This window comes from Ursus maritimus, unplaced genomic scaffold (assembly GCF_017311325.1).
Source record: "Ursus maritimus isolate PB19 unplaced genomic scaffold, ASM1731132v1 scaffold_23, whole genome shotgun sequence".
NCBI classification, from domain to species: domain Eukaryota; kingdom Metazoa; phylum Chordata; class Mammalia; order Carnivora; family Ursidae; genus Ursus; species Ursus maritimus.
In genome coordinates, this window is record NW_024424786.1 from 233,456 (window position 1) to 246,465 (window position 13,010).

The 13,010-nt window shown below is 42.6% G+C and overlaps 1 protein-coding gene and 1 non-coding gene across 2 annotated transcripts; both read right to left on the reverse strand.

Moving 5' to 3' along the window:
• Positions 1 to 430: 430 nt before the first annotated feature.
• EIF4G2 (eukaryotic translation initiation factor 4 gamma 2) lies at positions 431 to 11,895 on the reverse strand. Its single transcript, XM_040639794.1, has 23 exons — positions 11,667 to 11,895; positions 11,482 to 11,630; positions 10,006 to 10,070; positions 9,631 to 9,696; positions 8,844 to 8,984; positions 8,175 to 8,277; positions 7,289 to 7,420; positions 7,135 to 7,201; positions 6,897 to 7,048; positions 6,415 to 6,525; positions 6,154 to 6,237; positions 5,971 to 6,069; positions 5,566 to 5,707; positions 5,309 to 5,469; positions 4,842 to 4,955; positions 4,171 to 4,296; positions 3,918 to 4,022; positions 3,616 to 3,831; positions 3,257 to 3,515; positions 2,753 to 2,957; positions 2,420 to 2,631; positions 2,217 to 2,338; positions 431 to 1,258 (listed from the first exon to the last, which is right to left on the reverse strand). The coding sequence occupies exons 1-23, from the start codon at positions 11,893 to 11,895 to the stop codon at positions 1,193 to 1,195; spliced, it is 3,126 nt and encodes a 1,041-aa protein (XP_040495728.1). The 3' UTR covers positions 431 to 1,192.
• LOC121104880 lies at positions 4,650 to 4,789 on the reverse strand. The gene has a single exon (XR_005837254.1). It is a non-coding gene; the product is annotated as a small nucleolar RNA SNORD97 (small nucleolar RNA).
• Positions 11,896 to 13,010: the final 1,115 nt, after the last annotated feature.

A 13,010-nucleotide genomic window follows, 5' to 3' on the forward strand; every position in this document is an offset into this window, starting at 1 on the left:
GTGTGTAAAAGGGTAAGAGGCAGAGCAAGGATGTGTTGTTAAGTTTTTCAAGAGGGCAGACAGACGGTGGGGCCCTTACTAATTAACCTGACTTTTCAACCCAGACTCGGGGAGGGGGGCAGTCCTCTAGCTATGGGGGGGGAGAGGAATGCATGGCATGTCCCGGGAGGCAGGAGCAGAATGAGTAAAGGCAAAAGTTGCAGGAAATTTCATCAGATTAACAGGGTGTTGGATAAGGCCAGGAGCGCCGACTAGATCAGCTGTAGGGCAGTGTAGACCAAGGCTAGTGTTTTGACTTAGAAATCTACCTAGGCAAATGTAAAGTTTGTTGCTACGCATCTAAATTCATGAGACCTCTGAATCTTCAAAATCTAAGAGAGTAATTCTTCATAAATTTGTGGCTGCTACGTAAAAGTCACACACAACTCTATCAAGTATCACAATGTTTATTGATAGATACAAGTATATAAAATCAGGGCATGAACATGACTTGATAAATTAAGTAGACTTAATTTCAATACTATAATAAGAGGGACCAATTCAAATTCTCACCATTTGTTTCACACCCACAAAACCACTTCAAGGGCATTAACGATCTCTCAAAACTGATCAGTTTTGTGCAAGTAAACCATGTTTCTTTTAAAAAGACTTGTGCACTTGCCCAGGCTCAAGGATATTAAAATCTAGCACATAAAGCCCATTACTAGAGGTAGAAATACAGGCAATATACTATTACGGCAACAACCATCAATTACAGTTAAGAATTTTTCTGTAACAACCAAATGGATAATCAAATATTGCAACAACTCAAGTATTACTGAGCAAAGTGCATTTCTACAGTATTCAGTGTTGCTATTCAGTTTTCTAACTTAAAACAGCCTATGATAACTGGCAGCAAAGAAGGTCCTTGCAATAGACTGCCTCTGCTTGAGAACTTAGGATGTAATTATTGCATGCTGCTAATATACTATCTAAACATTAAAGATACTCCTAAAATATTTGATGGTAGACTATGATTAAGACATTACACTACAAAAAAAACCTTATGCAGAAGGAAATCCTAACTGACGTGCTTCTGCTTTAAATATTGTGAAAACATTACAGCGGAATGAATTTTCGCAGTGGTTAGGTCAGATGCAGTTACGTCATAGCAACAGTATGTTTTGCACAATTTAAGGCTTTGGCTGGTTCTTTAGTCAGCTTCTTCCTCGGACTCTTCTTCTTCAGCAGTTTCTAGCCAGGTTAGCCACTGATTCACCTGTGAATGTCATTCCACAGAATTAAGCCGCACTTACAGAAGATACAAAAACTCTACCCAATAGTCTTGATTTAGGATTGAGCTGGCAAACCCACCGAAGGAGACAAGTTTTAGGTAGCAGATCCCTTTCATGACTGCAGCAGCCTTCAGACCATACTGCTGATACTGTCGGCTACAAGTTATTGTAAAAGGTGTGGGCAGTTGGATTTGGGAAGCAGTTTTACAGCCAGGGAGCCCGGGCGTCGGTCCGTGACACTACTCCGTTACCGCTCAGGCTCATTTCTGAGCGGGACGGGCTCCTCCCGAACCTAAGACAGGTTTAGCAGGAATGGGGAAAGAGGGGAGAATGGTTCCTAATGTAGACTTCCAGCCCTGCTCCGAAACTGCCCAAGCAGATTCCCCAAGGACAGGGCTAATGGTAAATGCTTCATGGATGTTCCTCACAAAAAGACACTAGAGACCAGTATTTCTCAAACCCTGGTCCCCTGGGAAACCACAGACCCACTAAATCGAACTCTGAAACCTGCTTTTAAACCACTGTGTGTGATATATGTACTGTGGTTTTAAAATCCCCAGAAGTATGAAGTTCTTCCCCTAGGGCTAGAAGTCCACTCTGTAAGATCTAAAATTAAGGTGTGAAAAATCAGAAGCAATCTCTCCTTTTTTTAAAAAAAGCTTAAATCCAATCTTACGCCATCATTCAACCTTTGTAAGCAGCTTTCTACAAAATGCTAGCCATCAATAACCCCTTACCTATCACTAGACTGAAGCCTTTCATCACTTCATGGCTTTACGTCCCTGTGCTAACTGCCTACTTTACCGCAGCTTCTAACAGTGCAGGAGGAGAGGTACAGATAACACCAAGCATCTAAGGAAGAACCTTTAAAACAAATACAGGACACAAAATACCAAGTAAATTGAAAAAAGCAGACTAAAATTCCTCTAACTAAAGATTTACCTGGAACAAAGCCTTGCCTTTCCCAGGAAACTCTTGGGTTATATCTTCTTTCCAAGCCAAGAAAGCTTCTTCTTCAATAATTTCCATGTCATAAAAGTGAACAAAAAAGCGGAGTAACATGCCTACAAGACAACATGCAATCCCATGATCCAGTGCGCTGCTGGCAGATGCCGCGCCCGCTCACCCGCCCTCCTCCCGCTCACCTTTGGGGAAGTTGCTGTTGTAGCAGTGCACCTGAAGAGCATACAGGGCACTGACTTGCAGGTCAACGTGGTCATGAAGGAACTTCTGCATTACCGGCTTGAAAGAAAGCAGCAGTTGTTTCTCCTGCTCTAACTGTTCTTTGGAAGGAGCAGAGGAAGAATCTGTCTCATCACTGGGTGGGTTTACTTCACTAGAAATATACTGTAAGAAGCTGCAAAGAAAGATCTTGTTAGAATCCAAAAGCAACATTTTCCAGCTCAAGAAAGATAATTCTTAGTCCTTGCTTTAGACCTTTTTCTAATATAAAGCATGAACTCTGGACTTTATCTTACCTAGTCATTAAGATGTTCACAAATCCTTTATCTACATGAAGTTTGGGGGAGATGTTATCTTTAATCCATTTATATATCGTTTGAGGGGATGGATCCAACTTTATCTGCTTCAACAGTTCCTTCTCCAATTTGAGAAGTGGGAATAAGAAACTCAGTCCCTTTCCTTCCAAAATCTCCAACATGCGGTCCTTATTCTGATCAATTTCTGAAGAGACAAAAACCATCTCCATCATCAGGCTGTTCATTTTAGCCAGTTGGCCTGTCTAGAGAACAGCTTCACAAATTATTTCCCAAATGTATGAGACTAATGTAGAAGAATAAAGAACCCAGCAAAGGATCAAATGAAGTTAGTAAATCAATCACTTGTTATAAAAGGTGATGCTTATCACTATCTGGACAGGATCATCACACAGTGTGATGATTTACATAAATCCACTCAAGGTACTAAGCCTCTCTAGACTTACTATTCAAAACAAAATAACAAAGTCCCCAGCATTCTCTTACCTGGGAGCATTTTCTGCATATTGACCTTGCTTTGTTGAAAAAGTTCTGTTAACCATTCTCGATCTTGTAATTTAGCTAACTGCTGAAGACAAAGTAAGAAGAGAGGAAAATGGGTGCCACTTTCCAGTGGTTGAGCTAGTTCTGAAATGCTCACCAGCTCTGAAATGATGGCACGAGCTGCAAACTGTGCTAAATATGATTTCACCAAGGGGATGTCAACCTCCAGTTTGGGGCACTGGTCCAATACATTCAGGAAAGCCTTTGAAGGAATAGGTAACAGTTTATTAGCTCTCAAAATAGGAATGCAAAAAAAAAAACAAAAACAAAAAACCCCTCACAGAATCAGACAAGTGTTGTACCTGCATGAAGTTGTCACTTGTGGCTATCCCTTCCTGTTTGAGCAAACTGATCAGAGAACTTGCTTTTTCTTTATCTTCATCACTTCTATCTAGTGACAGGATAATTACTTTGCTTAACATTTCAGGAAGAAAGTGTTTAGGAGCCCTCATTTCTCTTACGCCACTGACAGCTTCATTTGCATTCCCACTATTTAGATACTCAGTCACAACAGTTTCCTGAAAAGAACACAATCCAAGTATCTTTAGTGTTTTCCCATCTCAGATAGACTCCGTGAATTAGACTGTGATTATTTGAAACTTACAGTTAGTTTAAGTAGTTCTTCCTTTGATGGTGGTGGCTTTTTACTGGTCTTAGCAGGCTTTTCCTGGATAAGTGGTGGATTAGTTTTGAGACCAAGCTGAGGTGTCTAAAAAAAACCAAAAACACAAAAACCAGGTACAAATGTTTAACTAAAAAACAAAACAAAAAACAACTCATCAAGTTAAAAGACAGACACTAAAAAAATCTTCCAAAGTACTCTAACAAGAGAAAATGTTGTCATACTACAGTCATACCTGTCCCAGAGGCGGTGTTTGAGTGCGTGGTGGTTGTGCACTAGGAGGAATCATAGTTATCTGGGGCTGAAGCTTTGGCACTTGATTTTTATTCATTAGGAACGACTGAGCAGGCCTCAGGCTAATCTAGAATTGAAAACAAATCAAAACAAAATCGACACCATGCAGTTGGCAAACATTAGATCCAACATCCTACAATTACTAAATCAGCATACAAACATCCTAGAACCTAAGGCAGAAATTTGAGAACTGATGGCTGAAAAAGTTGCTCCATGTTAACATAACTTCAGGCAAGAAAACTAAAGATCTGACCCACACAAAAATAAGATACTGTTACAAATTTTGTATTTGTACTAGAATTCTCCTAGGAGATGCATCACTGAAATGTTAAAAACCAGAAAATCAGTTTATTTACAGGAAAATCACAATCAAAATCTTGACAACCATTTTCTTTGCTCTAACTGAAGACTTTAAGAGACTTGCCCTCATATCTCATAATCTTCGCTCACAGGACGCTGGACATCCAAAGAAAGAAAAAGGAAGTACAGAAAAGAAGAAGGTGAAGAGCTCCAGCATTAAGTCCTCTTAATAACGCGTCTTATTTATAATCATCGGGCAGTAGATTTCTAAATTGACAAACTTTGGCATAGAAGTAACATAGGCGAATGTACCTCATCTGCATTAAGCTGTCCTTTCTTAGAAAACCGAGGTGGCATATCCTTCGACTGTCCTTGCAGCTGGGATAAGAGTCCCTGACTCTGGTTATGGTAGAGCTGGCTTAGCCCCTATTTTAGAAAGGGAGAAAGAAAGTCTAGATAAAAAGGGGTCCACAAATTATGGTAATCAAGTACCAAAGGGATGAGCCAAGCCACAAGGAAAGTTTAAACTGAATTTGCCCAGAGGAAGTAAAAGATGAAACAAGGGAAGAATAAAAATCTAGACTAACTGTCAAATAAAGTGCTGTGATTTTATTAATATTAAGGATAAGCATCTTACCCAGTTTTAAGTTAACTGTCAGATATAAATTTGGTTTAGAAAAACACACATGACCCTAAAATATTTGTTTTAAGAAAGCAAAAAGTAATTCACATTCCTGGATTTGATACTTGTTACCTAAGAATTCTCAATGTTTTCATACCTGGCTTTTCATGAACTTGCCTCCCATCTCTCCAAACTGCGACTGTGTGGGAGGCATGATGTGTCCCCCATGGCCATTGAACAGTTGATTCGAGCGATGACGCCCCATGGTGGGTGAAAATCTATCCTGGATAACTCCTGGACCAGTACCAATTCCGCTACCTTAAAATACACACACGAACAAAGAATTCTTTACAACTCTGCTACTATTAAAATGTTGAATTTTTTTTAAATTGGTAACAGTTTCAGTCAAATCACCTGGCATTTGTCCAAACATATCAGCAAGTCCTCCAAGTGGGTCCCTATCCATTTTCATCCTAGGTGGCATGAACGGTCCCTCCAGAAAGAAGTCACTTCTCATCCCTTGAGCCATAGGAGCAGGAATAAACACTCCTAGATCCTTTAAAAATAAAGTGTATAAACATCTGATTCTAGATACTACCTTACATAAAACTAAAATCGTCATACTGAGAAAAACTACTTCTAGGCTACTAGAGTGCTAATTATGTAATTTCTACATATAATTTCTTTCCATGTTATACAAGAAACTAAAAACATTAAGCTCCACCAGTAAGAGGAGTCTCAAATGTTAACAAGATCTTCGCAGTTTGATAAACTTAAAAAACACTCGATTAAAAAACAAAAAAACCACCAGCATCTTACTTTTACTGCATCTTGACGGATTTGATTGATCGTCTTTGGTCCATTGTCAAGAAAAGCCTTGCGAGGAACCCAATGGTGTTCTCGCAACTCTACGGTATCCTGTAATTTAAAAACAGTTTTAGTAACTTTTAATATTCCCAAAGAGAAGAAATCAGCTTATCAGCATATTTAAATCAGTTTCACCTGCAGCAGGAAACGAATCCTCGCTGGCAATTCCTTACTTAACATCAAGGAGCACATTCGGGCAAAGTACTGATCCATTAAGGACTAGTAAAATAAAAAAATACCTAATTAGAAACAATTGCTATGGCAAATATATACAGTTATTTAAATCTTTTAAGACTTCCTGGTTTATAATCAAGAATAGGACAATCACCTAAAACAAGTCATTTAAATAAAATTAAGACAAGCTACTCATACCATTTTTGTCAGCAATACACATACCTTGGCTCGTTCGTGGTCTAATCTAGGTCCCACTGTCCTCATTATCTGACAGAGGCACTCCAAATCCTCTCCCATATCTTTGAGTTGGACTCTCTTCTTCTTTTCCAAAAGCTACCAAAGAAGTAAATGCTACAGGTTGACAAAATCTTACTTGGTTTATAGTTCTAACACTTGTCCTTATGTTTGCAGTGATGGAGAGCACCCTCATATACAGCACTAAGTACAGTACTATTCGGTGTGTATAGAAGAAATCCTTCCAAATTACGCAATTTTAACAGAGACAGGTAATTCTACCCACACTTTACAAAATGCACTGTGTACTTTAAGTACCTATTTATAACATTTAAGTAAGTTTTGCTAGCCCTTTGAATTATTTAATGAGCCTACCAACATTTTCTGATGGCATGAAGCAATTATAATGGAACTTTCCCCCAAATAAAGATGTACCCAGTGACTGATCTAAACCTAATTCCCATACTTACTGTTTTGATGCACTTATGAAGGATAGATTCATGAATAAGATCAAGCTTTCCAAGTTCTCCAATGAATTTGATGTTCCCCAACATCTTGATCTTAGCAATGGCTCTCTGTTCCTCCTCCTCGGGGAGGAGGGGATTTTCACGCTTATCATAGACTGAAAATACACAGCAGAAAAAAGTCAACTTTCAAAATAAAGTTGAAAATACACAGACTACGTAAGTATCAAATATAAACTCTCACCATCAACATTTCTGGTTCGATTTTCAAATTCATCTTGTAATTTGGAAATTAGGAGGCGTCTGAATGTCTATAGGAAACAAAGACATTTGGCAGATTTTGTTAATGAAATCTTTCAAATCAATTTTAAAGTAAGTAAGCAAACACCAGTACTTACTGTGCTTTGCTTCTGCCCTGGCTGACCCTCTGCTGCTGGGCCATCAAAGTTTGGTGCATCTTCTGCCAATCGCAGACATAGCTGAGCATACAGGGAGCTATACTTTGGCTCTTCTAGGGCTTTGTCCACAATCTGCAGAAAATGGCATTTTTTTAAACTGAATATGACAACTTTTTGAAAGAACCCTTGCTTTAACTTAATACTTCCTTGCAAGTCTTAAGGATCTTAAATCTTTTGATAACCTTCTGACAAAATCTTGGCCTTATATACATGTAAAATGATTAGCACACAGCCTGGGAGAATACAAGCGCTTAAATATTAGCTTGAAGATAGTACAGATCTCATACGAGTCATCCCCCACCACCAAGGGCTGAAAGTATCTTGGATATTGAAACTATAAACGGACACTGGAATCTCACTATCAACTAGTCTATGATTCATTTCCAACACCAAAATAGGCTTTCCACAGAAAGAACAACATAAAACCCCAAAACCTGACTAGCCTGTGCTAGGCCCCTAACTCTGCAAGCGTAGTATGAACATGTATTTTTTTTAGTATGAACAATTTAAAATGCACCTTTTATGACAGAGGACAACCATACTTGCGGTAAGCACTGTGTAATGTGTCCAATTATCAAATCACTATATTATACACCTGAAACTAATGTAACATTGTATGTCAAACTATACTTCAATATAAAAATAAACACCCACCTCCAAAGTCTGATGCTGCTGAAAGTTAGTGGTTCTTTTTAAAAATCACCATCACAATTCAAAGATACACGTATCTAGCTCACACCTGAGTTTTAAGCATCAATACAAGTGTGCGGAAAAAACCTTGGGTTTAACTACTTTACTCTTTCAGTTAAGCTAACTTTTAACTTACCAGCAGTATGACCCCTTTAAGGATGAGTTTAGACTCTACACCCACATTGAGGAGCTCAAGGCATAGCTTGTCAAACTTTTCAGGAGTAAGCTTATTTAGTATGCTGGGGAGAAAGGAATCACACTAAGTGTCAGGCAACACACAAAGAATCAGAGTTGAAAAACTACTTTTAAATTATGTAAGATTTTTTCTTCCATCACTGAGTATCTAAGACCTATCCTCCTACCCATCTAGCCAAGAATATGTTAAAATAAACCTCTCACTATTATTTAGATCCTGTCTGTACCTGCTTAGGAATCCCCAGCTGTTTGACTATCTCTCTCACTACCTCAAAACCCAGAGAACAAGAATCTCCTTACTAAAATCCAGGAACTAAGACCATTATGTTCCATGCTTCAGTGGGTTACACACCAGGCATGGGAAACATCAGGACAAAAGGCTTGTGGATTTTAATCCCATGACTACAAGCAACTCTTAAGCCTCAAAATACCTATATGTTTCCATCTTCAATTTAAGATAAAACTGCCAACACTGGTATTTATTAAAATATACACTTTGGACATGAACATTGCCTTCTAGATAATATAGCACATACACAAGAAAAACATAGACAACCCATTCTTCCCCGCCTCCTTTTAGTAAAAGGACAAAACCGATCTGTAAACTTACCCTCTTACTTTCCTGAAGATTGCATCATGTCGTTCTTTTTCATTTGCGGAGTTGTTTGCTGCGGAGTTGTCATCTCGTCTAGTGCTTCGTGCAGGAATCCATTTCTGAGCGTTTTGCCCTGGGGTTTTCCCCAGGAACTCGCTAGTGAAAATGGAAGATTTATAATTAATACAATTTAAAACCTAGCACTGACACATATCAAATGTCATACTGATCAGACATCTTTCTGAACAGGAAGTTTACATTTTTTTCAACTTCCCTTACAACTAAGCAACCCACAATCAGTGCTTCTCAAACTGCAACAGAACCACCTGAAGGGCTTGTTTCAACAGACTGCTGGGTCCACCCCCAGTTTCTGTTTTAGTGGAGCTGGGGAAGGGCCAGATAATTTGCATTTTTAATAATCTCTCAGATGATGCCAATGCTGCTGCTCCAAGAGCCACACCTTAAGAACATCTTCTAATGTCCTATGACTATGTCACATGCATACTGCTTTACTACCAATAAGTATGGATAACTGCTGATAATAATTGCTGATTTCAGAAATAGCAATAATGAAAATAATCCAAAGAGTTAAGAGGATAAAATAGCAGTCTGAGAGCCCTAATTCAGATGATTTAGCAAAAGAACAATCAAGAGCTGATATTCTCAATTAAGGCTATGTAGCGGAAACCATGCCCAGTATGATTAGGAATCCTGGTATCTATTGCTGTACTCTTAAGCATGAGAACGACTGTTAATCTAAATCTGCTTTCTAAAGCTCACTGTTACTACACACTTACTATACCTGTTGCCAGCAGTCTTGGGATAGTGCTGAGGTGCACCCCTACTTCCTCCTCCGCCCGAAGAAGCACTATTTAAAAGAAAAACTTTTTAAAAAAACTGTATGCCAATTATCTAAGAGGGCTAACGGGTTTCTAATTATTCTGTATTTCAGAAATTACACCACAGATGAAGACCGAACTTGAGCCTAATGAACATTTACCCTCCATATGGCAAACAGAAAATAATGAAAATTTAAGAACTTAAAAAAAAAAAAAGTAAATGGCCTATTATATGTTAAACTTGCAACACATTAAATCAGAATTACTTGGTGTGGTAATTTTTTTAATCTTATGATTAGCCTCTTCCTAACAACGGCCAAAAATAAATCCGCACATACCTGAAACGAGAAGCACCCCCTTCTGCGATCGCACTCTCCACTTTGGCGGCTTGACAACGAAGAATCTTCAAAAGAATAATATTAATGGATGGGGTGGGGAGGGAAGAGGATGGGAGAAATGAAAAACCTAGAATGAGAAAGAGTACCAAAATTAGACACTACTAACATAGGAATCTATAAACCTTCCTTCAATTATAATTTATTTTAGATCCTGCCACTGCAGTTGATTGAACTTTCACTGCATTGCAGATCTCCTTAGACTAAAATAGAATGTACTCAAACACAAATGGACAGTAAAATTTTGTTTAGCCACCTGGAAATTCCCTTTATGTTCAAAGATGCAAAGAGCCTTCAAAGAAGCAGGATAACATCCCGACTGCTAATCAATCTTTTGTAAGAGCCACATTCTACTTTGAGAACTGAGCACTGAGATCAGTAACAGAAAATCTTAACTCCATCAACACGAGCACATGATGTGGAAAACGTCCTAAGCTCTCGCTGCCTCGACGAAGAGCCCAGCGGACTAGATAAGGAATAACTAAAGACTGTCGAGCAGTTTTCTTCACTGTCCATTCTTTCAACTCCCCTGCACGGAGAGCATCCGGGAAGATGCGAGAGGGACATGGGTGTACAGTGGCTGGCACTCGGCAGGAGGAAGACACGGGCAACAACATGGCAGCAGGAACCTCCGCCCCGTTTTCCCCCTTCCTGGGAACAAAAGAGCAGTGGATTCCTCCCACCCAGGCTGGAGCTAGGAAGTGCTTCCGACAGCCTCGCCGCGAAGCCGCTGGGGGAAGCCTCGGTGGGGACGAGCGGAGGCCGCCCCCGCCGGCCCAGCGCCCGGCTCTTTGTTCTCCAGGCAGGAAGGCGTTCTCCTTCCCACCCGCCGCCTCCGAGCGGACCCCCCTCCCTCCCCATAAATCCCCGAGGGACTGACAGCCGCCTCTCCGTCCCCTTCCCAGCTGACCAAAGAACGCAAATTCTTGTTTTCTCTCCCCTTTCCCGTCCCAGGCGGGGACCGCTCCCCGCCGGCACCGGGGCCTCAACATACCACCTCCCCGCCGGGAGGCCGGGCTCCGGGACTCCTGCGCCTTGGCTGGTCCCGCGCCAACGGCCGGGCCCTCCCCGCCGGCCGGCACGTCGCTCCCCGCGGCGGCGCGCGGCCCGGCCACGCTCTCTCCCAATCCGACCACACCAGCGCCTCGGTCCGCCCGGACCCCGGCCACCGACAGCCACGATGACGGCCGGGGGCCGCCACGGCTGCCGGTTTCCTTCCACTCCCTCAGCAACGGGGAAGGAGAACAAAGGTGAAGAATTTCTAGGTTCCCGTAGAGCGCAAAAAACCTAACAAGGGTCGCCCCGCCCGTCCCCGCCTGCGGCCGCCATTTTGTACCGCTCGAGAAGAAGCGGCCAGGGGACGGCGGCCATTTTAGAGCGCTCTTACTCGGCGGCGGCGGCGGCGGCAGCTCCACTCACCTTCACCGAGAACTCAGCAGCTGCCGCCGCAGCTGCCTCCTCAGGATCCGGCCGTCGGGGACAGGGAAGGGAGGGGAAAGGGGAACGGAAAACAAAAAAGGGGGAGGGAAGGGGGAGGAAGGAATCGGGAACGGCTTGGAAACGCTCAGCTCAGAGGAGTCGCTGCTGCAGCCACCACCCGGTACTCGCCGCCACCTCCATAGAGCTCCGACTCGCTGCTGGCGCTGAGGCGTGTCTGAAGCCGAACTTATCACTCTGGGGCAGCCGAACCCACCAGAGCCGCCCCGAATGGTTCCTTCGCCGCCCAATCAGAAGCCCGACTGCTGTCTGCCACCAATCCGCGCAGAGCGGCGGGGAGGAGCCACAGGGCCAAGCTCGGTTGCGCCGCAGCCTCGCCGCAGTGCGCAAAGCCATATTCGCGAAGGCTCTGAAGCCAAGTTAGTGGCGTAAGGGCAGCTGAGCGCGGTCGAGATGCGGGACACTTGCGTAAAGTCGGAGAGCCTTTCTGAGTCTGCGTTGGTGTGGCTGTCTCATCTTCCTCCTGTCTCTTTGTTCCCTGACTCTACCCCATGCTGGAGTTGTACAGCCCCCTTTCCCTCTACCTCGTTTTCTCAGCGGGAATGGGGGGGGGGGGGGCGGGAGTGCTGGGGACTCGCCTTTCCCGTACTCTACCGGATTCCTGTCCGTGGCGTGTCGGAGCATTGATCTTCCTGGCGCCCCCGAAGCGCCGTGATTGCCCCTCGCAGGCCGGGCCTCCCCGGGACGGGCCTGTAGGGTTGAGGCCTGGCGCCCCCGGGGCGCAGTGCCTGGAATAACTATCGGTCTCCAGGTGTTCAGCGTCGGCGGCTTTAGGTGGGGGAGCCGGGAGGATAGTGTTCAGGAAACAAGACGGTGCACCCAGATGCGTACAGAAGGCGTCATTCAGCTCCCTATTTATTCCACCCCCTGCAAAGTGAATGAGAAAGGGATAAAAGGAAGGGGTTTATTGTCTTTGTACCTCACACGAGAAGCTGCTTTTCCCGAAGGAATGTCCGGCCAGCGGTCACGGAGGAATACCCAGACCATACCAGACTTCTTTGGAAGAAGTGTTTGCGGAGCGCGGGCGTTTGGAGGATTTTTAATTGCTAGCTCCTGGTTTTTGTTTTTTGGGTTTTGTTGATTTGTTTTTAAGCATGTTGAAGACTGAGCTGTGTATTTCCATTTTATGTAAGGTCTACCATAACAAATAGGATTAGGGTTTTCAAAGCCAGCAGGATGAACTATTTCTACTTCTCAGGTAATATATTAAAGGAGGGCTACCGTAAAATGAAGTGTTCCATCGTTTGCGACATTTTAGCTACATAAAAATGGAGTCCTGGCTATACAAAAATGGAGTCATGTTTCCATACACTTGGCAGAAATTTCCCCATCTTTATTTTGAACATGCAGTTCTTGATACAATGTGTATCAAAAGCAAGAAACTGTTTTAACATGCGGATCTTTTAAAGAGTGTCCAATAAAGGGCAGGGTTTTCAAAGACCAGACTTAGG

Coding starts and splice junctions, on each gene's coding strand:
- EIF4G2 (XM_040639794.1), bottom strand. CDS start 11,895: ATGGCTTTGCGCACTGCGGCGAGGCTGCGGCGCAACCGAGCTTGGCCC. Junction 2,632..2,752: donor GTGAACATCTTAATGACTAG/GTAAGATAAAGT, acceptor CTTTCTTTGCAG/CTTCTTACAGTATATTTCTA. Junction 1,259..2,216: donor AAGGCAAGGCTTTGTTCCAG/GTAAATCTTTAG, acceptor TGACATTCACAG/GTGAATCAGTGGCTAACCTG.